At 35.8% G+C, this 24,622-nt stretch overlaps 1 protein-coding gene across 1 annotated transcript in view; it reads right to left on the bottom strand.

Annotated features, from left to right (window-relative positions):
* Nucleotides 1-9,765: 9,765 nt before the first annotated feature.
* The window catches only part of MS3_00005825 (uncharacterized protein), a 29,005-nt gene continuing 14,148 nt past the window's right edge, over nt 9,766-24,622 (bottom strand). The window contains exons 13-17 of the mRNA XM_051213918.1: nt 20,222-20,346; nt 17,271-17,321; nt 15,637-15,714; nt 13,230-13,419; nt 9,766-10,621 (exon numbers count right to left, since the gene is read on the bottom strand). Of these exons, the coding sequence (XP_051069937.1) occupies nt 10,345-10,621; nt 13,230-13,419; nt 15,637-15,714; nt 17,271-17,321; nt 20,222-20,346 (721 nt within the window). The 3' untranslated portion in view covers nt 9,766-10,344. The remainder of the gene's footprint in view (nt 10,622-13,229; nt 13,420-15,636; nt 15,715-17,270; nt 17,322-20,221; nt 20,347-24,622) is intronic.

Here is a 24,622-nt window from a genome sequence, read left to right as displayed (position 1 = left end):
TGAATGGACAGTCATATAGGCGAAACCAATTATTAACTTAACAACCTGTTATATCCGAACGAAGGATAAGTGAATGGAAACTACTAGAATTTATTTACGAACTGTCATTATCTATACTCTTATTGTATAACCACTAAGTAACTATATTATACGTATATTCATATTTGTTTTATTATAAGCTTCCATTTCACCTATTGACTACTATTATACGACTTACTTTACTTAAGTTATTCCTAATTTATTAGTTACAGTCTCTCACAACCACTTTTGCCCGTTCTTGTATAATTTTCATTTTCTACTTTATGGTATGATGTAGTCTCATTTGCTTGTATATAAACTGAGTATATCTGAAATACATTATTCTTATAGTGGAGGCTGATAATTAGTGTTCTGAACTGAATTGGCTGGATTATACGAGAAGCTACTATCTCAGAGGACCAATAAGAACTCAGAGTTGACTATATGCTGCTCGTACTGGTTTATGCATCATTGGTCTGATCAATAAGTTAGTGTACTAATCAGCGATCTTAATACTTGATAATAAACAGTGCTATTAAGAACATAACACAATCACATAGTGATTTAGTAAAATGTAAAAATCATACATCATTTGCACATCTTTGAATTGTCTCTTAAAAGCTTCATTGTTCCTTCATTCCTGTTGTTATTTTGATTGCTTCCAGTTTCATTCAATCTTCTCAACCTTCTGCTCGCAGACATTGCACTTCTGTGTGGTGTTGCATACTCTTTATATCTGCAACATAAGTAACACACACCACAGTCATTAAGGTATACTTTAGCTATTCATAAATTTTGCATACTACTTCCATTACTATTTATATGTAAGTGAATATTTGCTATTTCTGCACACATAAAAAACAACTAAAAATTCCTATTTCATAACATAACTATATCTAGGTTGGTGATGAATTAGTTGAAATCAATGGTTATTCAACTATTGGTATGTCACATGGACAAGCTATTGAAATCATACAACGTGGCGGAAATGCTATGCGTTTAATTGTTCGACGTCGTTCTCCACGTGTTAAACAATCATTAGAACAACAAATGTCAAATGGTTTAACTCGTGTTATTGATAGTCGTACAAATGCAGGTAAATTGATTTTATTATAATTTTGTAACCTGATAAAATTTATTTAATACTGTTTCGGCGATTCATAAATTATACAGTTTCTGTTGTGAAATGTTTTTTTGGTTTATTTTATTCCCATGTATGGACTGTTGCGTACGAGGCATGTAAAATTTCACATTTATATCTATCCAAGACGTCGAATGATTGAAGATCCACAAGAGTGTGGTGTTTGCTACTTACATTTACAAATATAAGTAGTATATAACAACAGTCAGATATGTAATGCCTGCCAGCAGAAGATTGATAAGATTCAATTGAAGAGAACATGAAGAGAAACAGATAGAAATTGTAATAACAACATAATTGAAAGAATCATGAAGCATACAGAGGACAACTGAAGGAGGATATGCAAATACTGTTTTTAATGTACGGTTTTCATATTTTATTAAAGCACTCTATAAGTTTGCATTAAACAATAAATTGTTTCCCCCCACGTAAGCTCTCCTTTACTACTCTAGTTGTATAGAGTTTGTTCATCCTTTATATTTTATTTTAATTATTAATACCTTCAAACTAAGCATATTCAATGAATATGCTTAGTTTGAAGTATATTTCTAATGTATAGTTTATCGCTACTACTAATTGTATTATTTAGATTAGATTAGTTCGATAAAAACTTGGTCTAGTGAATGTAAACGATTCAAAATTAATGGTTTACAATGATCCGAATGCGCTCACTCGTTGTTTTCCTTTAAATCTCGAATATATATTATTTACTTACTTAGCCTTGCTACCCCTCGTGCAGGAGCTTAGTCCGCTCATCATGGTTCTCCACCGACCTCTTCAGCTAAAAGCTGTTTTCTCTCCCACTACATATATATATATGCATTCTGCCTTGTCCCATCATATTTCCAATGCTTAATTCTTCTTATCATTGCTACTTCAATTATTCCAACTTCTTTGTCCGCGATCTTGTGTTCTGGTGTAATTTCTCAAATTGGGTGTGATGTATGAGCGAGAAAGGTAATAAATTGTTGTTTGCCTTTTCACATTGATAGATAATCTGACAGGTATTAGATGTTATATATTTTCCTACCCTGACTATTATTGTTATTGTTGTCGGTTGTTGGCGTGGAAATATACTGACGTTCTAATCAGTCTAGTCACGTGTTCTTGATCCGAGTTGTGTTGAAGTCCTATAGAAAAGACACGGAGAGAGTATCTATTGTTGATATTCATCCGTGAGATAACTGTGTACAGTTTTTTTTTACGCTATACTGTGTTGTAATCAGGGTTCATTTTACAATTCGGTGGGTGTATACTTACTTTAGATTTGCATCTAGTTAAAATCTGTATTTCAACTTCCTAGATTTCATAAATGAAATCATTCGTCCACAAATGTAAGTCGGCCAAACAAAATGCAACCATTTCATGTACAAAATAATTCGGATTATAAAACTTATCATCTATCAGTAAAGAATATAATGCAATCAGTGTTATAGACTTAATGTGTTTGTTCACCATGTTGTCACCGTCCAAGATCTATTAATTCCGTTTGAAAACTATGAATATCTACCTCAATATCACGAAAATTAGACGATCATCATGTTAGATTTTTAAAACGTCATGACAAATTACCCTTAAACTTTGAGATCTGACAACTGACTTCGATGAAGCTATTTGTGTGCTTAATTGGTGAAAAAAAATGAGTATATATTCAAATTCCCCCAGGCTGGCATACTTCCCTAAAATAAATTGAAATTATCTCTAATCTTCACATTTTTGTTCATATGTCTGAGTTGTAGTTGCCTCATTTCTCCTATAGAATATACTAATATAACCAGTTTTTTATTATTTCCCAAATACCACCATATTTTTTCTTTCCTAGATTGACCATAGAATTTAATCCATTCTATTTTTTATCTATGTTCCCTTATTCTTTCAATCTCTTCATTCTCCTATGTAAGCTAACTACTGTTTTAATTGTTATATTTCATTGTAATTAATCTAAAACTGTCAAGGAAAATAGGATTTATATCAGAAGAGTTTTTGTGGATATTATAGTAATTTCAATGGTTGAGATCATGAGTCAATTGAAGCTGGACCACCATGAAAAAAACCTTTCCAATATTAATCAACATATGCTCACTAGTGACGGTCTCCAAAAGATATTTCCTGGAGTTCTAGTGAAAAGCAGTGACCAGCGGAGTTCAACCGGGTCAGTTGTGAGATAGTAGCTCACTGAAGACAATGGTGAATATGTCTTTCTGTTTCGTGAATTTGTTGAAGTTAGACATCAACACCATTAGATGCCGACTCAGTGCTTTAAAGGTTAAGCGTTCGCGCACGAGACTGATAGGCCTTGGGTTCGAATCTCGCGGAGGGAGCGGGATCGTGGACGCGCACTACTGAAGAATCCCACAATAGGACGAAACGGCCATTCAGTACTTCCAGATTTTCCATAGTTGTCTAGCTTCAATTGACGCATGATCTCAACCATTGAAAATAGGATCTATTAATATTTTTAATAAAGTTATATTTCGATAATAATAATAATTAAGTAGTTGTTATGATTTAGGAATAATTTCACGAAAAATATTCATTGCAACCTGATTTCTTATTTGGTTCCTATGTTATTCTTTGTATTGCATAACATTTTGCCAGAAATATGTTATAGCTTAATGATATTATTACTATTATTATTATTATTATTATTATTATTATTATTATATCCACTCTTTACATGGATGCTAATTAATCATTTCTGTATTTTATTTTGGCAATAACAATTTGATTTTGTTTATGCATACATAAAGTCTAACAGATTTATACAATTAAAAGTTGATTGGATTATTATTATTATTTCTTCCATTCGCAAGTATGTTTTTAATTCAATTTATCTACTAAATAATATTATACTTGCTATAAAATAAAACCTCTTAAAGGCTTGTTTTCAGTGTTATGTAAGTGTAGTAGTAGTAGTAGTAGTAGATACACACGAATCGAACAATTCATAAAGTAGAGTTAAACCTACATTGTATGTTTATTCTATAATTTTGTAGTTGAGGATATCTGCAACGTTTTCAATATTGAATAATTGTGTTGTCCTCCCAAATTCTAATCCTCTGAAGTCCTTGTTTTTTCTTCCCAAATTTATTTCACTGGATTATACTCCTTGAATAATATCTTCAAACCCTAATCTTTCCAATTACTGCTTATACTCTTAATACCTTAACCACTACGCGATTTGAATCGACAACTGCATCTCTGTACTAATGTGTTATGGCAACTCGAACTGATATACATACATACGAAGTTCTACGTTGTTACTGACTGACTGACTGTTGTTTCTGGCACTTTCGGTTATTATAACTTTCATTTGATAGGTGAGCACTGCATTCTGGTTAGTGCTTTTTAGCGAGTTGGTTTTCTACGAGATGGGGTCGCTAACCTCATGCCCAACCCTCCTCTTTTATCCGGGATTGAGACCGACAGTAGCCCCTAGAGGGACTCCAGGCGGCGGTGAGCACTGCATATTGGAGTGAAATTTTTTACTGAACATTCTATTTCTATCTATCTGAAGTTATCCATAACTATCTACTATGAACATATCAGTTTAGCTTAACTTAGTATCCAGGTTAGAAAGTGCAAGCATAGTACTACAAATTAAAACTTAAAATAAAATATAACAAAATGACACTTTAATATACAACGCTCATCTATAACATAAAAAGAAAACTAACCATTATTACTGAACACAATACAATTCTTGAATATTGAAAGTGTTCTAGATAACCTAGGTCATATTGTTTATATAAGCTTTGGAGATGTTACTCAATTGATTGTTACAAGTTGGATGCTTCACAGTTATGTAACTGACTTATTAGAAGAAAAATATATATATATCATTATCAATTGATCCAGAGGTGTTCATTACTTACTCCTTTTGTGATCATTTTGAAACTGTATTTTTATTTATACTCTTATTGATAATCTATTGAGTGTATTTTTATTTCATTACTGAAAACTTCATTGATTCTAGAACTATCATAAAGTTTATGCAGGTAATATGTTTATGTTGTTGATTGTTTGTATTCTTATATATATATATATATATATATATATATATATATATATATATATGTTCATGCATGAATATATTTGTAAATTGTCTGTTTATATATAGATGGAATGTGTTTTTGCATTGTTCCCCCAAAAAATGAATACCTGTGTTGTTGTGCATCTTTTTGATTCTTTCAATGAATACTGAAATAAAATTAATTCACATGATGGTTGAATCAGTTCATCGTTACTCATATTCTTCACTGATATATTGTCGTACGTAACACCCGGGAAAAAAAAGTCCATAACGAGAGTTAAACAGCTCTTCCTAGTGTTATCTCACTTTTAAAGTTTACACACAGATCATAAAAATCATTATTGCTTGAAATTATCTTTAAAGATTTGATATGATATTACATAGGAATTAATATAAGTAGTATAGGAACGAACTCGAAAAAAAAATAATAAACACTGGTTATCAAACACAGGAATAATAATGATATCCATTTTTGCAGAACAACTCCACAATCATTGTCAGAATGAAAATCAATTCCTATCTTAGTACATAAATAACATATTGTAACAAATCATTATATACACTAGGTATTATTTGGCTATCAGAACTCAGTAGCTAAGTGGATAACGCGATGGCGTTTGAAGCGAATGGTACTAAGTTCGAGTCCCATAGTGAACATCAACTCTGAGATGCAGGTACATCGAGCTGATGAGTCCCAAATAGGATGAAACGCATGTCCTGGATTCCACTGCTAGCTAAAATCCATCATTGCTTACAAAAAGCATTATATACACTAATTAGTCGAGAATATATTACTGATATAGTTTTGTTTTGTTTTTTTTCTTCAAATCTAATATATCTCGGTTTGTTACTATGTAATCTTCATAGTTCAATATGCTTCCCTCTTACTAAGATTAACAATGATCAGTAAATACGTTTTGTTCTCTTTCTGTTACTATGTGCGTGTGTGTGTGAATGTGATGTGCATGTGTATTTAATAAAACGTCTCTTTTTACCTTGATCCATTTACATATCTATGTATTACCTATTATATATATATATATATATTCTAGATAAACAATCACATCGACTTAGTTTTAACAAACATGATTCTTCATCAAATTGGTTTCAACGTACTATATTAGATAAAAATCATTCCTCATCTCATTTTAATCAATCTCAAAGAAGAAATGAAGTTCTCAGATGGACCATTCGTAAATAATTCATTATTTTTTAAGTTGTTTTTTCTATCCTACCAATGTTTGTTTGTTTTTTCTAAATAAATAAGCAAACAAACAAACTGAACATTGAATATATAAAGTAGCTATTTATTCTTTTATTATATTCATTCTTATTCAGTTTACTTATTCTTGTATCTTTCCCAATGTTTATATTCTATTTTATTTTATAATTGACTCATTGAATAATGATGGATATTTACTTATTTATTTATTTATTGAATATATTTTCATTAGTTTATGGAATCAAATGTTTTCTCTCTTTGTTTTTTCTGCTGACTTTTCTTTCTTTCTTTTGTTTTCTTTTTTTCGTTCTTCTTTTCTTTGGTTTCTTCTCTCATCTTCTATCTCATCGGATGGGTGTGTGAGTGTGTGTGTGTGTATAATGATGATTGTTATCATCAGAATACATTTCAATCATCTATTCATTTATCATTTATGAAATAATACCAGTGATGATACTGATTCATATTGAGTAAAATGGCGGTAAAAAAAAGAAAGCAGTTCTTGTTTTAAACAACAAAGAAATGAATGTTCAATGTTTAATTAGTTAATCAGTAATGTATTTAATGTTTGTTTGTTTGTTCTTTTTTTGTTGTTGTTGACTTTATCAATTGACTTATATATTTTACACCTCATTAATACAGAAAAATTTGTACTTTATTTTATTTACTTACTAATTTATTACAGTAAAAATAATAATAATAATGTAAATAAACATTTGTTTATTTTCTCATATATAATAACCCTGATATGATGGCGAAACTCGGGCAGATGTAGAATCCTTCACATACCTGAGAAGCATCATCGATGAACAGGGAGGTTCAGATGCAGACGTAAAGGCGAGGATTGGCAATGCAAGAGCCGCATTCATACAATTGAAGAACATATGGAACTCAAAACAACTGTCTGTCAACCAATATCAAAGTGAGAATCTTCAATACAAACGTCAAGACAGTGAGTTCTACTGTACGGAGCTGAAACTTGGAGAACTACTACAACCATCATCAAGAAGGTACCAGTATTTATAAATAGCTGTCTACGCAAAATACTCAACATGCATTGGCCGGATACAACCAGCAACAGCCTTTTGTGGGAGAGAACAAACCAGCCTCCAGCTGAAGAGAAAATTCGGAAAAGACGATGGAAATGGATAGGACATACATTAGGAAAATCATCAAACTGCATCACGAGACAAGCCCTAACTTGGAATCCTGAAGGGAAGCGGAAAAGAGGAAGGCCAAAGAACACATTACGTCGTGAAATAGAAACAGATATGAAAATGATGAATAGGAACTGGAAGGAGTTGGAAAAGATTGTCCAGGACAGTGTTGGATGGAGAATGCTGGTGGTGTGCCAGTGTTCCTTCACGATGAGTAACAGGCGTAAGTAAGGAAGGAAGGAGTATATTACAAGTAATGCTCCAAATCAAAACATGTAACAACACTAAAATCATCAGTGAACTTGAAAGTAGTTAGAATCCGGTCACTGATCAGCACTCCTTAACCTTTAAGTTATATTGACCTTTTCCAAAAGTATAGTTTCACTAAATCTTTCTGTGAAGCTAGAACTCTGTAAAATTAAACTATAGATTGCATTTCAATTAGCAGGCATGGATTTACTCTTAATGTAAGATTTTAACGACATTTATTAGTGATAGTTTTAAACAAATACAACTATGTTTTTGTTCTCGTGGGATACTTTTAAGTAAACACTTTTTTGGTCTGTTTAGCACATCAACTGGAAATGTATATAACCAGCAATAAAATAATAACACATAAGTATCAGTGTAGTAGGTAATATTTACACTAACAATGACTAAGTAACCATGCTTTACTGATCGGTAGCTCATACATGTAAATGTGAACACTAGTCATGTGTGTTTGTTCAGATTGTAATTTGACTGATTGAATTGTATTGTTATGACAATATGTAATCAGTAAGCTTGTTTATCAAGTGTATGATAATAAGATGTATTAGTATGTGATATTCTGATTAGTGAGTGATTAGTTAGTGCATTTGATTGTAATAAAAGTGACAGATGACTTGAGATTTTCGCTCATGATCAGCTACTGTTGACTGGGATGTGATATGAATAGCGAAAAAACTTAAATAAAATCGGTTAAAAATGTAAGATTGATTTTTGAAATAATCGATCATTCTACTAAGCGTCTCAGGATTCATGAACGAAATTTGAATCAATTGTTGACTTGACAATAAAGAAGTTCTTGACCAAGATAGATTAATTCCGTACTTTTAAGTCAAGGAACCATATACGCTATGATATAACTCAGGGGGAGACCAAGTTGTGTGACTATAAACGCTTTCTAAACCATTTAAGCAAAAACTAGATATCGATAACACAAGTTGTATTGTCACAATTACAAATCAGAAATGAAGGTCATGTTTAGAATGAAATTGGTCAATCATAACATAAACTGTTTGCATATAAAAAATATGAACTATTAGACTAATTGGACTATTAAAATAAGGAAACAAACATTAGTGAACCATAACACTTAAAACCCGACTAGCGAGACTCATCATAGTATTACTTTCTATGTTAAAACAGAGTACACTGTCTGTGTCTATACTCCGATCATAGATAAAAATTCTATAACGTTAACATAAGTGCCAGTATCTAAGTCAACAAGAAATTTTTTACCTGATGATAAATTCTAAACTTTTGTACATTAGCATACCTACCAAAATATAAATTATCTCATCCGCAGTGTTTATATCCATACTCGAAAGTACCTTCGACTATCTACTTCAACACGCGATATTAGCCAATCTAGAAGTAGGTTACAAAGAAATCGGGATTAGTTAAACCAAAACGTGACATCACATCATAGTATCATTGATCTCTGACCTGAACTATCTTGGTACATCCGGACTACGTGGTTAGAGTTCAGCCAACTCACCTGACCAATTCAGTTAAGACGTATGAAATAACTCAGATGGGTTTAACATTTATCGCTATAAATCTTGAATCTTAAGATTATCTTATAATTTTCATTTGAATATATTCTTTCCTTCTTAATCACATTATTTATGCCTGAGGTGATATAAATTGTCTAACAACTGACTGAAATTTTAAATAACTGTATAACGATACCGAAAACCCGTCTATGGACAAAATACGGTCACATAATACTATTTTGGACTGCGAAATTCTCATTTATTCAAATCAAATCTTATTTTTAAAAGTAACTGATAAGTCTTCTGACTGAATGCTTGAATTAGTTTTCTAAGCTCTCCAAGTAACCCCAGGCTAAATCTACACAACCTCAACGTGAGAGAAAAGGCGCGAAATATGGGAAGAATGCTTTACTCCAATATTAGTTCATGTACAGAAAGGCAATGGTATATATAGCGTTCCAGATGATTTTGGGCTTTTAAAAAGTTCTGGAACCCTACTAAACATATTAGCAGTGTAGGTGATCATCCAATCAGAAATGTAACATGTGACTCCTCAATTTCTAGGTGTTTTTTGCATACTTCTGCCCAGTGCTAATTGGATAAAGTGTCTCCCAGCGTTTATAGAGCGCTTATGAGCATCTTCCGAGAAATACTGTGGATCTCATCAACAGTAACACAATGATAACTTTTTCTTATTACTAACAAATGCCCAACTAATTAGTGTCTAAACCACGAATATTAAAAACTACTTATTATAACGAACGAGTTATTGGCCCAACGTTTGTCATTCATCGTAACCAAACTTTACTCTATTTGGTAACAACAATACAGTGGATAAATTACATTAACAAATGGCAAAATTCTCTCTTGTTAGATCCATACCTCTCTGATTTATGTACCTTAGACTTTTGTGACTATAATTAAAATTATTTTCTGTGTCGAGAAAAATAACTTGAATTAGAAATAAAAAGTATTTTTCTCTGAGAAACAAAATACAAATTGTATTAAATGGGTTATGAATGACGACGTGGTCGTTTTGATTTATTTTGACTCTTAAGTTTCATTTTTCCTCGACTAGACGATTGATGATGATCACGATTTTCTAGTCTCCTTCTTTTCGAAACTCCTTTTTCACGATATTGATGTCGTTTATGATTACTATTACTACTCTGTGAATATAAACGTTTTTGTTCCCAAAATCGTTGTCGTTTTTCTTTTGCAGTTTCTTGTAAATCATATAAATGACCAACTTCTTCAGCACTTGCGAATAAATTATTTAGATTGAATTGACTACAGAAGAGAGAGTTAAAAAAGATAGCAATTTCAGCAATCAGTTAATATAGATTTAAATCTAAAAACATTTCACCAATTATAAACAAAAGCGTTTTGAGTGAGACGATAATTTATGGATGAACCAACGAGATATAGGATAACAGATCTTGAATCTCAACGTGAAATTCATTCATCCATTTAGTTAAATAACGTATTGGCAATTTAACTGATGTTAGTTCGTGTTAAAAACACTAAATCTAGTTCCGAACCCTGACCATCAACTGTAAATCATAATTCTAATTCCTCACATTTCCGTATAAACCTCATTTAGTTCAAGTTAATAGGTGGACATCGTCAAGGTAACTTTAGGGTCGCTTAAAGGTCATCTATAAATTATAGTCTTGTTGAATTTTGGTATGTCAGTTCTGAATTAAGTTTTCTCTAGCTAGACTACTTGTGGCAATGAATGAGTAGTACTGACAGTTCCTTTAAAAAAACGAATAGAACATCTTTTGAAGACGTTAACTTAATTTCAGTAGTTAAGATCATGAATCAATTGAAGCTAGACCACCATGGAAAACCCAGAAGCACTGGACGGCCGTTTCTTCCTAGTATGGGGCTCCTCAACAGTGCACATCCACGTTCCCGCCCCCTACGGAATTTGAAACCAGGACCTACCTGTCTCGCGTATGAGCGCTTAACCATTGGATTACTTAATATTGGGCAGTTTTGGGTGAAAACTCTCGGTTTGGTAATCAAATAGTAAATAGAAATTCAAGAGTGTCGACTAACTTCCCTGTAATATATCTTAAGATAGCGATTTTGAATCCATCCAGAATTGAAAAATGAATCTGGAAATCATCATATACACATAAAAACCTATTCACATCTCAAAAAAAGTATATTAGAATTGAAATCATGAACCGATCAATCTTAGACCACCATTGAAAACTCCGATGTACTGGATTGCTGCTTCATTTACAACCCCATAATGGAAAGATTATTAATTAAGTAGGTCAAGTACTAATGACTTTATAGACATTCATCTCATATTCAAGTGTGCTTTTTTAGCTGTACATATAAGTGAATCTGTGTAAATTGAAAAGTTGAAATCAATCATATGTTGGAAAAAAAAGCATTTCTTTGATATACTGTACTGTAAACAAAGCGTCAATCACAATTTATTTATATATATCCTTTGCAGATTGATTGCACAGTAAACATACATAACAGGAAATGGAAACTTTATATATGAATCATTAGAGTGGAAAGTATTAATTAATGGAAGGGAGCATTGATCGATATAAGTTTTAGAAGTGTAACAACAATCCTTGGAAAATAGGAATTGAAGTTAATCACATAAATGATAATAAAATAAAGAAATAAATAAAATTAATTATTTAATAATACAATGAACTACTTTAATAATTTTCAATACTTACTTACGCCTGTTACTCCTCATGAAGGAGCACAGGCGAACCACCAGCATTCTCCATCCAACACTGTCCTGGACAATCCTTTCCAGCTCCTTCCAGTTCCTATTCATCATTTTCATATCTGCTTCTATTTCACGACGTAATGTGTTCTTTGGCCTTCCTCTTTTCCGCTTCCCTTCAGGATTCCAAGTTAGGGCTTGTCTCGTGATGCAGTTTGATGATTTTCCTAATGTATGTCCTATCCATTTCCATCGTCTTTTCCGAATTTTCTCTTCAGCTGGAGGCTGGTTTGTTCTCTCCCACAAAAGGCTGTTGCTGGTTGTATCCGGCCAATGCATGTTGAGTATTTTGCGTAGACAGCTATTTATAAATACTGGTACCTTCTTGATGATGGTTGTAGTAGTTCTCCAAGTTTCAGCTCCGTACAGTAGAACTCACTGTCTTGACGTTTGTATTGAAGATTCTCACTTTGATATTGGTTGACAGACAGTTGTTTTGAGTTCCATATGTTCTTCAATTGTATGAATGCGGCTCTTGCATTGCCAATCCTCGCCTTTACGTCTGCATCTGAACCTCCCTGTTCATCGATGATGCTTCCCAGGTATGTGAAGGATTCTACATCTTCCAGAGTTTCGCCATCAAGAGTGATTGGATTGCTGTTCTCTGTTTTGAATTTGAGGACCTTGGTTTTCCCCTTGTGTATGTTGAGGCCTACTGAGTTTTCAATAAACTATGTATATATATACATAGAAATATTGATTGCGCAATTAAAATCGAAGAGGTTGTATAACATTCCAACAGGTCAGAAAGCAAGTGTTGTAGCCAACAGTTTAAGTATAAAGTTGTTGTTGACCCTTTAAACTGAAGTATTTAACATTACGTTAAAAAGTGATTAGAGATGGCTGAGAGGAAATTCCGTTTGAGTCAGTTGGCACTCGTCACGTCAGCAGGACAAATCTGCCGTTTTATGAGAATTGATCTTCACTGTGAGATTTGAACCAAATTCACAATTTGACGCTGTGTAGTGTAACACATGGAAATTTGTTACTCAGTTTACTGGCTATATTTCAGTTACACCATCAACTAATAAACATTAATCTACACTAGACAACATGAGTTTTGAGAATTTTAAAAATGAAGTCAAAAATATGTCTTATTAAACAGTATCATCTTTACGAGGATGAACTTACCCTGGTTTATCAGGAATATAGTCATCATCGTCGTCTTCATCATCACTATCGTCTTCAGAATTTTCATCATCATCATCATTAACCGCTCCTTCATCGTCATCTTTAAATTTGTGATACTTGCATTTCGATTCAGTTGGTTTTTTCGTTTTCTTAGACTTTGAATTAGCTGACAAATCGATATTATCCATTTCTTAAGTCAGAAGAATAAAAAGCAACACAAAATGTATCATTTAGGATATTTGGCCAACTAGTCAAGTTTCATGTAAAATGGTTTTAACAGACAAAAACTGACCACTTTATATATTTTAACGTAACTCTCTGTCATCAAGAATCGGTTTATCTGTTCAGTTTTCGGTCAGAATTTATGTATGAAAGGACAGTGAAACTACTTAGTATATCAAACCAAAATAAATGGATTGAATTTTGATCACTTAGATCACGGAGACTAAAAGGTAAGTACTTGAAATATCAAACACTAGTACACACTTGTTAAATATATTGATCAATATCACCAGAATATAAATGCAGTTGGCGTTAACTAAAGTTTAAATAAAAACTTTGATTCGTCTAAAATTCACAAGATCCTATAAATGTTAGTAAAGATCGACATAGATCAAAGCGATAATGAAAGATATTTTTAGCTCAGAATGAGGATTTTGGAAACATTATACCCTCTAACCTAGATAGTTTAATCGCGAAAGCTAATAAGCTCGAGAGAGCTATTCCTTCCTAGTATGCGATTTCATAGCAGTTCGCATCCAAAATACATAATGTAACGCATATACAGCTTATTTTCTCAGTCAGGAACAACTTCCAACCTGGTGCCTATTTTGTAATGACTGATGATCAGAAACCAGCAAAAATCCGTCTATTCCCAGTTTAGCATTAATACTAAGATGCAAGAAAATCCAACGAACAAGTCTCAAATAAGATAAAAACGTGCCTCCTAGATTCTACTATGAATTGCAGTCTACCTATTCTCAAAACAATAGCTTATTTGTTAAGGTAGTTGGATTTTATCGAGTAGATTGTAGCTTCAAAACTCCCCCATCGGATAGTAGGAACACTAATCATAATGATTAAAGCATAACTGGAAGTCAAGCATTAAAAATCAGTCAGTCAGTAACAACGTAGAACTTCGTACGTACGTACATCAGTCCGAGTTGCCACACCACCTTAACACAGAGATGCAGTTGTCGATTCAAATCCCGTAGTGGTACATGTAGCAAGAGTATAAGCAGTAATAGGGAAGATTAGGGTTTGGAGATGTTATTTAACGAGTATAATCCAGTGAAATAAATTTGGAAAGAGGAAAAACGGCACATGAAAAATTCAGAAGATTAGAATTTGGGAGAACACAGAGAGTGGATGCACCTGCGCCATTGCAAACGATTTTGAGCCATGTCATTCAGGGTCTCTAACCATCAGTTGCCATCATCTCGTGGTCCCCAACCAGGTAGTCTACACCTACCAACATGGCTCAGTCCATTTGTCAGTGACTTCATGGATTTGTGCCATGTTTTGGTCTGGCCGCCCCTAGCTTTCTTCCAACCTACTCCTATACCACTGAACATAGCACGTCGAGGCAGTCGGTCTTTGGGCATACGTAACACGTGTCCCAGCCATCTCAACTGATGAAGTTTCACTACTTCATCAATTGACTTGCCATCTTTACCTAGTACCCGTGTCCTAACAACTGTGTTACTTACTCGATGGTCCCATGATATACGAGAAATTTTTCGAAGACACCTATGATCGAATACTAGTAGCCTACGGATATCCTCTACTCTTACCGGCCATGTTTCACTGCCATAAAGTAGGACGGGACGAACTGCTGCGCAGTAAACACGTCCTTTGGTTGATAGACGGATATCTCGCCTACGCCATAAATGACGCAAGTTGGCAAAAGCCAGTCGAGCCTTCTGTATCCGTGCTGAGATTTCGTCACACACCAGACCACAAGGGCTGATGAGACTTCCAAGATAAGTGAAGCGGTCGACACATTTAACTACTTCATTCCCTATCACTAGTTCGGGTGTCGATGTAACCCAATCCTGAAGCAACATTTTGCATTTCGAGGGGGAGAATCGCATCCCGAACATGTTTCAAGCATTAAAAATAGATTGAAAGGAATTCTTCAGTGAATCACACTATATTTCTCTCTTTAGTTTAATGTCTTAATAGGTTTTCTCATTTACCTGAAAGAAAAATTAAAAGTAATTGAATATAATAAACTCAGCCTGTAGCTCCTATAGAGTTACTGCCGGTCCCAAGCCCGGGTAAAGGAGGAGGGTTGGGCATGGGGTGAGCAACCCCATCCCGTAGAAAACTAACTCGCTAAAAAAACGCTAACCAGTAATTAAATATAATATCTTGTCTTATTATCTTTTTTAAAATTATTAAGTACCTGTAAAGTCATATTCATTTGTATCATCTTCATCTGCTGAATTATCCATGAAGTCTTGATCACTAAATTCCGGTTCAGCTGAATATATTCCAAAAAGAGAACCATTCCCAAATGAAGAAAAACAAATTTGCACATCAAATAATCAATGAGTTAAATAGTGAGTAAAGGGAAAAAGGAAACAGTTGATAATGATTAACCTCAACTTCAATAAAAACTGATGATTTGTATAGTAACTCGAATGTAAGGTTAAAACAAGTTTTTTTTTTAAAAGATACAGCAATATTATCAATATAAGTTGGAAAGATTAAATTTTAACGTATTCTCTGCATACTTGGGTATGAGCTATACTTTAAGTGTGAGGGATAATGATACTATCCAGTTTCTCAAACAGAAGTAGGCGAAGCGTAATTTGAATCTGGGTTAAAGTCAAGAGTGTTATATCCTAGTGAAGATTAAATTGCGAGTAACTCCTGAGAACTATTAATGGACTAATATTCTATATATATTCTTATTGTATGGCTGTTCAGTAATTAGACTGTATATATCTATATTCCTCTTATTATAAGCTTCCTTTTGACCTATAGATCATTATTATACGATTTACTGTTCTTAAGTTATACTCAGTTATTTGATTACCATCTCCCACGTTCACAGCCACTTTTGACTGTATTTTGTATAAAAGTTATTTCGTATTTTATGGTGCGTTGCGGTCTATTTGACTAGTACATAAATAAAGGATTCGCATAGCGGAAGCTGTTATTGGTGTTCTGGACTCAGTTGGACAGACTAGGCGAACAAAGTACCAATAAGGACGTTAAGTTGATCAGACCAGTCGAACGTCATTGATTTAGCACAGCACAGGAATGAATAAGTCGTATTTCGATTGGTGAATAAATTACGTGATAACTAGCCAGACTTAAAGTCACAACAAAAAGCATTAACCATTAAATCACTGATACATTTAGGCAGTTGCTCATTTCGAGGGAATTAATTACGAAATGAATGTTCTACTCATTCGTTTAAATCAATTGCCCGTGACATTTTGTCTTGTCGTGCAACAAGGTTGATAATTGCTCTAACACCATACATGTCAAAATAAAATATTGGCTCAAAGTGGAACACATCATAATTACCTCAGTTGATTTTAAGTCTAAAACTTCATAAATCAACTGACTCTTATCATTTTCATTGTTTAACATTTACAATATTCCCCATACATTAGTTGCTCTAACACTGTGTATTTTTCACACCCATTACATTTGACAACTACAATTTACAGCTGTTAATAGCACAAAGAATATTCGGTAGAGTTTCTATGATTATATGGTTTGTTTAACCCTTTAGTCTTGATTAATTAGAGAAGTTGAAAAGTGGCTACTAATCTAATTGACTCACTATCATGTACACTAACCGCATTAAGTTAGATAGTTGAAGGTAATAAGCAAGTCCTAGGTACTATATAATATCGGTTTTTGCCCAAATAGCTTTAACATTGGGACGAATTTCACGGATCTCACTATCTAAAACAATCATAAATCCTACATTTTTTGTATCTCAAAAGCCGTACTTTGTGAATAAAAAGGTTAAAACAATGAATTTTAAAAAATGATAGCGTGCATAACATTGTAAATTACCATCATTTTCCCATTCTTCATTCGGAGGAAACAAATCTTTTTCATGTTTTGCTGTAAAGTTTCAAAAAAAACATACATCATTAGCAAAAGTATTCTCTACCATGAAATAGTGAATAAAATAGTTCAATTATATGAGAGAAAAATAAACCCAATTAGTCTTATTTAATAACAGCCCTCAAATGCCCTAGTGTGGCCGAGAGTGGGGAGAGTGAGCTCTCCCTCTCGAAATGCTCTCACATGGTCACGTGCATACGACCACTGCCAGGGAACTACTCAGTCCCTTCTCGCGGCAATACTGTTGTTTACAAAAGTGAGAGGACGAAAAGTGAAACTCCGGCGCTTTAACCGGGTTAGTGGACACCGAGGGTCCACCTAGGGGAGTTGGAAATCTCTGACTCCAAACCAATGATGCACATGGGCTCCAGTATCCTGAAGGAACAAATGGCGTATGAACCAATCGTTGGTTACCGGCTACCATGAAACTGCATCTCCTTACAATGCTCCACTGATTCGTGGATCAGACCTTTAGGTCGAAGGCTCTGAGTGTGGCCTCTTAAGAAAACCACCTACTTAGGTCTGGGTACCTGGGTGGTATCACAGCCCTCACACAAATCAAATAAGATTTGTTTAGCGCATATGTATCTGGTGCCCCTTGTATCAATATCTATGCGTTTAGATAAATTCAATAAACATGTGAATTTTCAAATCATTTTCTAGAGAAAATTCACGATCAAATATGATATTTAATTGTTTATTTTTTTAAAACTCAAAATGTCATGGTTAGGTCTGATGAATGACATGCATATTCATAATGTGTTTACAGTCTTGATGCTATTAGGTATTTCAGGATTGTTAATTGTCATATTCTTTAGTGTATTCAGAGAACATTTTGTCATAGAAACTCTTCTTTAGAACTTTATTCATTTATTTTGATTGAATTTAGCTTATTACCTATACTAATAATTCCACTGTCGAGAGGCTTTGTAACTTTCTCGAAAAGATCTTTAGAAGGTGAGGAAGGGTTGTAAATCATTTCGTCCATTCAGCATCCGGTTAGAACTTATAGAGGAACGCATGATTATATGGAACACTTAGATTGAACAATTACCTATAATTTCTACCATATTTAGTTTACTTTCCAAAGCCTCTAAAATGTTGATCACCACTGGAACTTATAAATACTCTTGTTTTCTGTACATAAACCAACTTTGAAATGAAATCTATACTTTTCGTCTTCTCTTTACCGTTTAGAGGTATACTGGAAAGCTAGAAAGAAATTATGAAGTTTCCGTCAAGAGTTCAAGTACTTTGAGAGAAAACAAAAAGAGCATTATGTAAGAGAATTACATAGTAAATAAAGAGTTTACCTTATTGCTTTGAAAGCAAACGTAAAAATAAAGAAAATTTTGCAATTCTTAAGAATTATTTAGTAGTTTTGTACCGTAAATTAGATTACGTGTGAATACGGCTTTCTTATTATCTTCAACGAACAAGCATGGAAAAGAAATGATTTATAAACATTACACAATAAGTGACTGTTTGTATATACACTATAAAAAGTACTTTTATTAATCTTGTTAGCGTTCATATCTATAAGTTTCCCAATCCATGTATATCAAGTGGTCAGTCAATGGTTGATAGTGTTATCTCCCGATGTCGGCTCTTCCTATCATTGTGAAGCAGAATTCACCAAGCGTTGGATTGTTCACCCACTAATAGGGAACGTGAGCTGGGTTTACACCGTCATGAGACAGGTTAGTTTTACCCTACTAATGGGTACATCAGTGAAGTACAATCTGGCCGTTGCTATGGTAATCCTGTTTAGTACGAGAGGAACCGCAGGTTCAGATAATTGGTATATGTGCCTGGTCGAAAGGCCAATGGTGCGAAGCTACCATCTGCCCCCAAATGCCCTGGTACGGCCGAGAGTGGGGAGAGTCCGCTCTCCCTCTCGAAATACTCTCACATGACCACGCATACATAGCCTCTGCCAGGGAAGTCCGACTCACTGCCTTCTCGTGGCAGGGGTGTTGTTTACGAAAATGAGAGGACGAAAAGCGAATGTCCAGCGCTTTAACCGGATTCCAAACCAATGGTGCACATGGGCCCCAGTATCCTGAAGGAACAAATGGCGTATGAACCAATTGTTGGTCACCGGCTTCCATGGGACTGCATCTCCTTACGATGCTCCACTGCCTTGTGGATCAGACCTTCAGGTCGAAGGCTCGGGGAGTGGCCCCCTAGGAAAACCATGTGCTTCGGTTTGGGCACCCAGGCAGTACCACAGCCCTCACACATATCGAATGAGATTTGTGTGGCGCATATGTATTTGATGCCTCCTTGTACCATTATCTATGTGTTGAAATAAATAAATAAATCCCGATAAGAATAATGAATGGTAATTTTTGGGATCCAGTTATGGACCAATGCTATGAGTATATTTTTTGTAACTAAACTGTTCATATTCATGTCCCTCTTATTATGAAGTTTATTTTGACCTATGAACTATTATTATACAATTTACCATTCTTGAGTTATGGCCTGTCTACCAATTACTATCTCCCTTATTCACAGCCACATTTGGCCAAATATTGTACAAATGTTATTTTCTATTTTATGGTATGTTGTGGTCTGTTTGGTTTGTATATAAACACAGCATGTTTGAAATAAATGATTCATATTGCAGAGGCTGAGATTGGTGTTCTGGACTCAACTGATTGGGCTAGGCGGGAAGCAGGACCAATCAGGACTCTAGGTTGCTCGCAAGTGTTTTATGCGTCACTGATTCGATCGATAATTTCGCTGCTCTCTGACTGGCGGTATCGTTGCGTTATCCAATATACAGGGCACACAGGTTCACAAGTTATAACAGATAGAAATAGGATTTACAAAGAGAAATATAACTGCAACGAAGTAAAATAAAATTTAAAACTAACAACATTACAATTTACCTAGGTAAACATCGAATTCAGAATCAGCAACTGAATCACTGTCACTTCCATTTTCATCACTATCTTTTGGTTTCTTGTCAGTTTTTTTAATGCGACCTGGTTGGGTCTCCAGAAATTTGAAATAACTGAGAAATGGTAATATAAGGACAAGATGAAACTACTAAGACGAATCATGTTAGTTAAAACTCTGAAATTCTTAGACCTTACTATGGAAATTAAATATCCAAGATACAATCACTTAATGACTATTTTGCTGTTTTTATTTTGTAGATTTAAATTTCTATTTTTAACTCCAAAACTCCGTATGGCAGTTATCCTTTATTTTTACAGCGTCTACAGATGCTAATTTTCTTATTGGTATATGGCTCTTTTAGTGAGCCGAATTCTACCCCTTTTCTAAGGTCATTATGTATATTTTCGCAAGTGTATGTTGCTTGCTTAAATAAAATCCTCTTTAGTCTCCATATATAAATTTGGCTTTTGGGGTAAATAGGATTAGAATAGAAAAAAGAGTTGTTGTATCTAGGCCTCAAAATGGGTTTGTACTATTTAAACTTGTGTTAATTATATTTCGGTTATTTATTTACTCTGAAGAAGTGACTTACGTTAAGTCACGAAATGTCAGAAATACAATTTTCTACTCATTAGGATATATATATATATCATTGACTTTCTACCCAATGATCAGTTTATATGAAACTAACAAATCCGACCTTGGCAATGATGCCTATAAAGTAAACGTTTTGTTTACTTCCAAAATACGATATTTTCACTTTACGGTGGAACAGATAGCTTTTTTAATAGTTGAGCTTATGAGTCGATTGAAGCTAGACAACCATGGAAAACCTGGAAGCATTGGACGGCCGTTTCGTCCTAGTATGGGACTCCTCAGCAGTTTATTTATTATTATTTATTTGGACACATGAATATTGGTACAAGAGAGCGCCAATATATATGCGCCACACAAAACAATGAAAATTCGAGAGGAATACAAAGAAAGAAAAAAAAGCCAAGGAGCGCAACAAAAAAAAGAGAGAACAATAACGAAGAGATTGGTGTAAGGTAATGTGCTAGTAATCAGGGAACGCAGAGGTACAATCGGAAGAAATCTTTCAGGTAAGGGAGACAGAACCACTTTTTATGAAGAAAGTAAAAGGAGGTTACAGCAGGATCGCCACTGGCTTCTATTCTGAGCCATATCTGATAACGTCTCTAGCCGCTGTGTAGCACCATCTCTCAGACCCCAACCAGGGAGTCGTGAAGGACCAACACAAGCCAGTCCTTTGCAGCTTTCTTTCATACCACGACACCATGTCATGCACTGACCACCTCTCCGCTTCTTCCAACCAGTCCCAGAGTCGGCAAATAATGCACGACGTGGAATTCTCTGGGACGACATTCGTAGAACATGTCTAAGCCACCGAAGTCGGTGTTTCAAGATAGTGACACCAATTGAATTATCATCTCTGTGCCCGAACACACGATGCCGAGCCTCTGCATTACTGACATAGTGTTGCCACTGAATGTCAGCAATCCTTCGGAGACAGCGATGATCGAACACAGAGAGTCGTCTAACGTCCTCAACTCGGAGAGGCCAGGTTTCACAAGCATAGAGCAAAACTGCTCTCACCGACGCGTCGTAGATCCGACCTTTTACAGCCAGACTAACATCACGAAGGAGCCAAAGATGGCCCAGACTGGCATAAGCCGCTCTGGCTTTCACTATACGTGCATTGATTTCATCACTCACGCCACCACCAGCACTTATGCAGCTACCCAGATACACGAACTTCTCGACTACGTCTATCTGCTCACCATCCAGGGTGAGTACAGGATTGGAATCCTGCCAGTCTTGTAGGAGTACTTTGCACTTCGAAGGTGCAAAGCACATACCATACCTACGGACACTGATTGCCAACTGATTAAGTGCGGATTGCATGCCTCGGGCATTATCGCACAGTAAGACAATATCGTCCGCATACTCAAGGTCGAGAAGTCTTTCTCCAGGCAACAGATCCACACCACCATTACTTACATTCATCAGAGCTGTTTCCAGAATGTCATCGATGGCGAAGTTGAAGAGGAATGGTGAGATTGGGCAACCTTGCCTAACCCCACTACTCGAATGGAACAATGGAGAGAGGTGGTTGTATGCCCTCACTCTGCCTGAGGTGTTTTTATATAGGGCTTTTAGGATGTTAATAAACTTCTCAGGCACACCCTTCTTCAATAGACAATCACAGAGAACAGTCCTGTCCAACAAATCGAAGGCAGCCCAGATGTCAAGAAACACTACGATTGTTGGCCTTTGATAAGTATGGCGATGTTCTAACATTTGGCGGAGGGTGAAGATATGATCAAAACATCCTCGACCAGAACGAAACCCAGCCTGCTTCTCGCGAGTCAATCTTTCTCGGGTTTCGAACAACCTACGAAGTATGATGGAAGCCAATAGCTTGGACGCAATCGGAGGTAGACTTATCCCCCGATAGTTGTTGCAGGAACGACGTGAACCCTTTTTAAAGATAGGGACAACTATCGACTCATTCCATGACGTTGGTACACTCTCTAGTTCCCAAACCTTTGTAAACAACGTCGTCAATTCCTTAGTCAAAAAGTCACCACCATCTTTAAAAAGAGCCGGATGTAAGTCATCTGGGCCAGGTGATTTGTAACGCTTCAAGAGTTGGAGTTCCTTGCGGACTTCCTCCTCGTTTGGTGGATCAGTCGTCACCGGCCATGGAGGGCAGGACAGTCTGACCGATGTTGCCGGAGCAGCAGGCCAGTTGAACTGCCTTTCGAAAAATTCCGCCCATCGTCCAAGACGTCGATGGATGTTAGTGATTGGCATCCCATCATCCTCGCAGATTGTTTCACTCACACCAGACTTCTTGCTGCCAGTGGCTCGGATGAGCTGGAAGAGCTTCCGGTAGTTACCAGATGCAGCTGCTGCTTCCAGCTCGTTAGCGCGCTTCGACCACCAGGCTTCTCGGTCCTTACGCAAGCTTTGCCCAATTTCCTTACGTAACATCCTTCGTTTATGGTCAAACTCACGGTCACCCGGAGTAGACCGACGGGCTTCAATGAGTTGTAAGGAACCAGAAGAAACCCAGTGCTTAAAATCGGGACGTTTCGCAAACCCACAACTGGCTGTTCCCGCCATTTTCATGGCGTCATGCAATTGCAACCAATGCCCATCTATACTTTTCGGTGGAGTGGTAGCTAGCCTAGAGGCTAGCTTGGTTCGATACTTATTTGCAACAGAAGTTGCAACCAGCTTGCTAATATCAATCCTTTGCTGGCGGTCACTTCGTTGTCCACTGAAAAGTAAGGCAAGATTGGCGCAGACCAAGGCATGGTCAGAGTCCAGATAGGTACTCCAAAAGGAGCGGCAGTCTTTTACACAACCACGCCAGCGGTAGCTGATCGCGATGTGATCAATCTGAGTCCAGGCTCGAGATGCAGAGGGAGGACGCCAGGTGGCACATCGGCAATAACTGTGCCGAAAGTTAGTGCTAGCCAGAAACAGGTTGTGGTCTGTGCACAGTTGCAGTAGACGGTCCCCGTTATCTGACCTGCGACCAACGAGTCCCCATCGGCCACCTAAACGACTCTCTTCTGTGCCTAGACGCCCGACCTGAGCATTCAAGTCTCCGGCTAGTACTACAATATCTGTCGAACGCACTTTCTGGAGAAGAACAGATAACTGGTGGTAAAACTCATCCTTGATTGCATCCGGGCTGCAATCTGTCGGGGCATAGGCGGAGATGACGAAAAGACATCGTTTCCCACGCCGATTTCTTCTCACTTTGATGGAACTTTCTAATCTAACAGCACATAACCGACTGTTAATGGAGATCCAATCGATTAGTGCTGCCTCAGCTCTAGCGCTTAGTGCGACACCAACGCCAGCAAGACCAGACGAAGATGCCACAGGGTCCCCGGATAAGCGCACGTAAAACAAGCCTTTTGAAGTGACAGATGTAGAGCGAATTTGTAGTACATCACCAGAGTCTTGAATACGGGTCTCGGATAGACAGCAGACATCGATATGAAGACTTTCCAGAGACATAGCCAGCCCTATCTGTTGACCAACCTGAATAAGTGTGCGAACGTTGAAGGCAGCCAGTTTGAATGGCGCACGTGGTTTCAGAAAAACTGTTTCAGTACTCATATTCGATGGTAATATACAATTTTCAACCGGACAGTGACTCGAGAACGTTTAGATACAGTCGGATTTCCACCAAAGACGAGCCGCTGTATAAGTATAAAAAAGGGTGAATAATGTGGATGATAATAATAATAATAATAATAATAATAATAATAATAATGACAATAATAGTAATAATAATAGTATTAATAATGACAATAATAGTAATGATAATTATTTGAATCGATTGA

The sequence above is a fragment of the Schistosoma haematobium genome, chromosome 3 (assembly GCF_000699445.3).
Source record: "Schistosoma haematobium chromosome 3, whole genome shotgun sequence".
Lineage (NCBI taxonomy): Eukaryota > Metazoa > Platyhelminthes > Trematoda > Strigeidida > Schistosomatidae > Schistosoma > Schistosoma haematobium.
The sequence above is the reverse complement of the archived record's forward strand: the minus strand, read 5'-3'. Positions and strand labels throughout refer to the sequence as shown.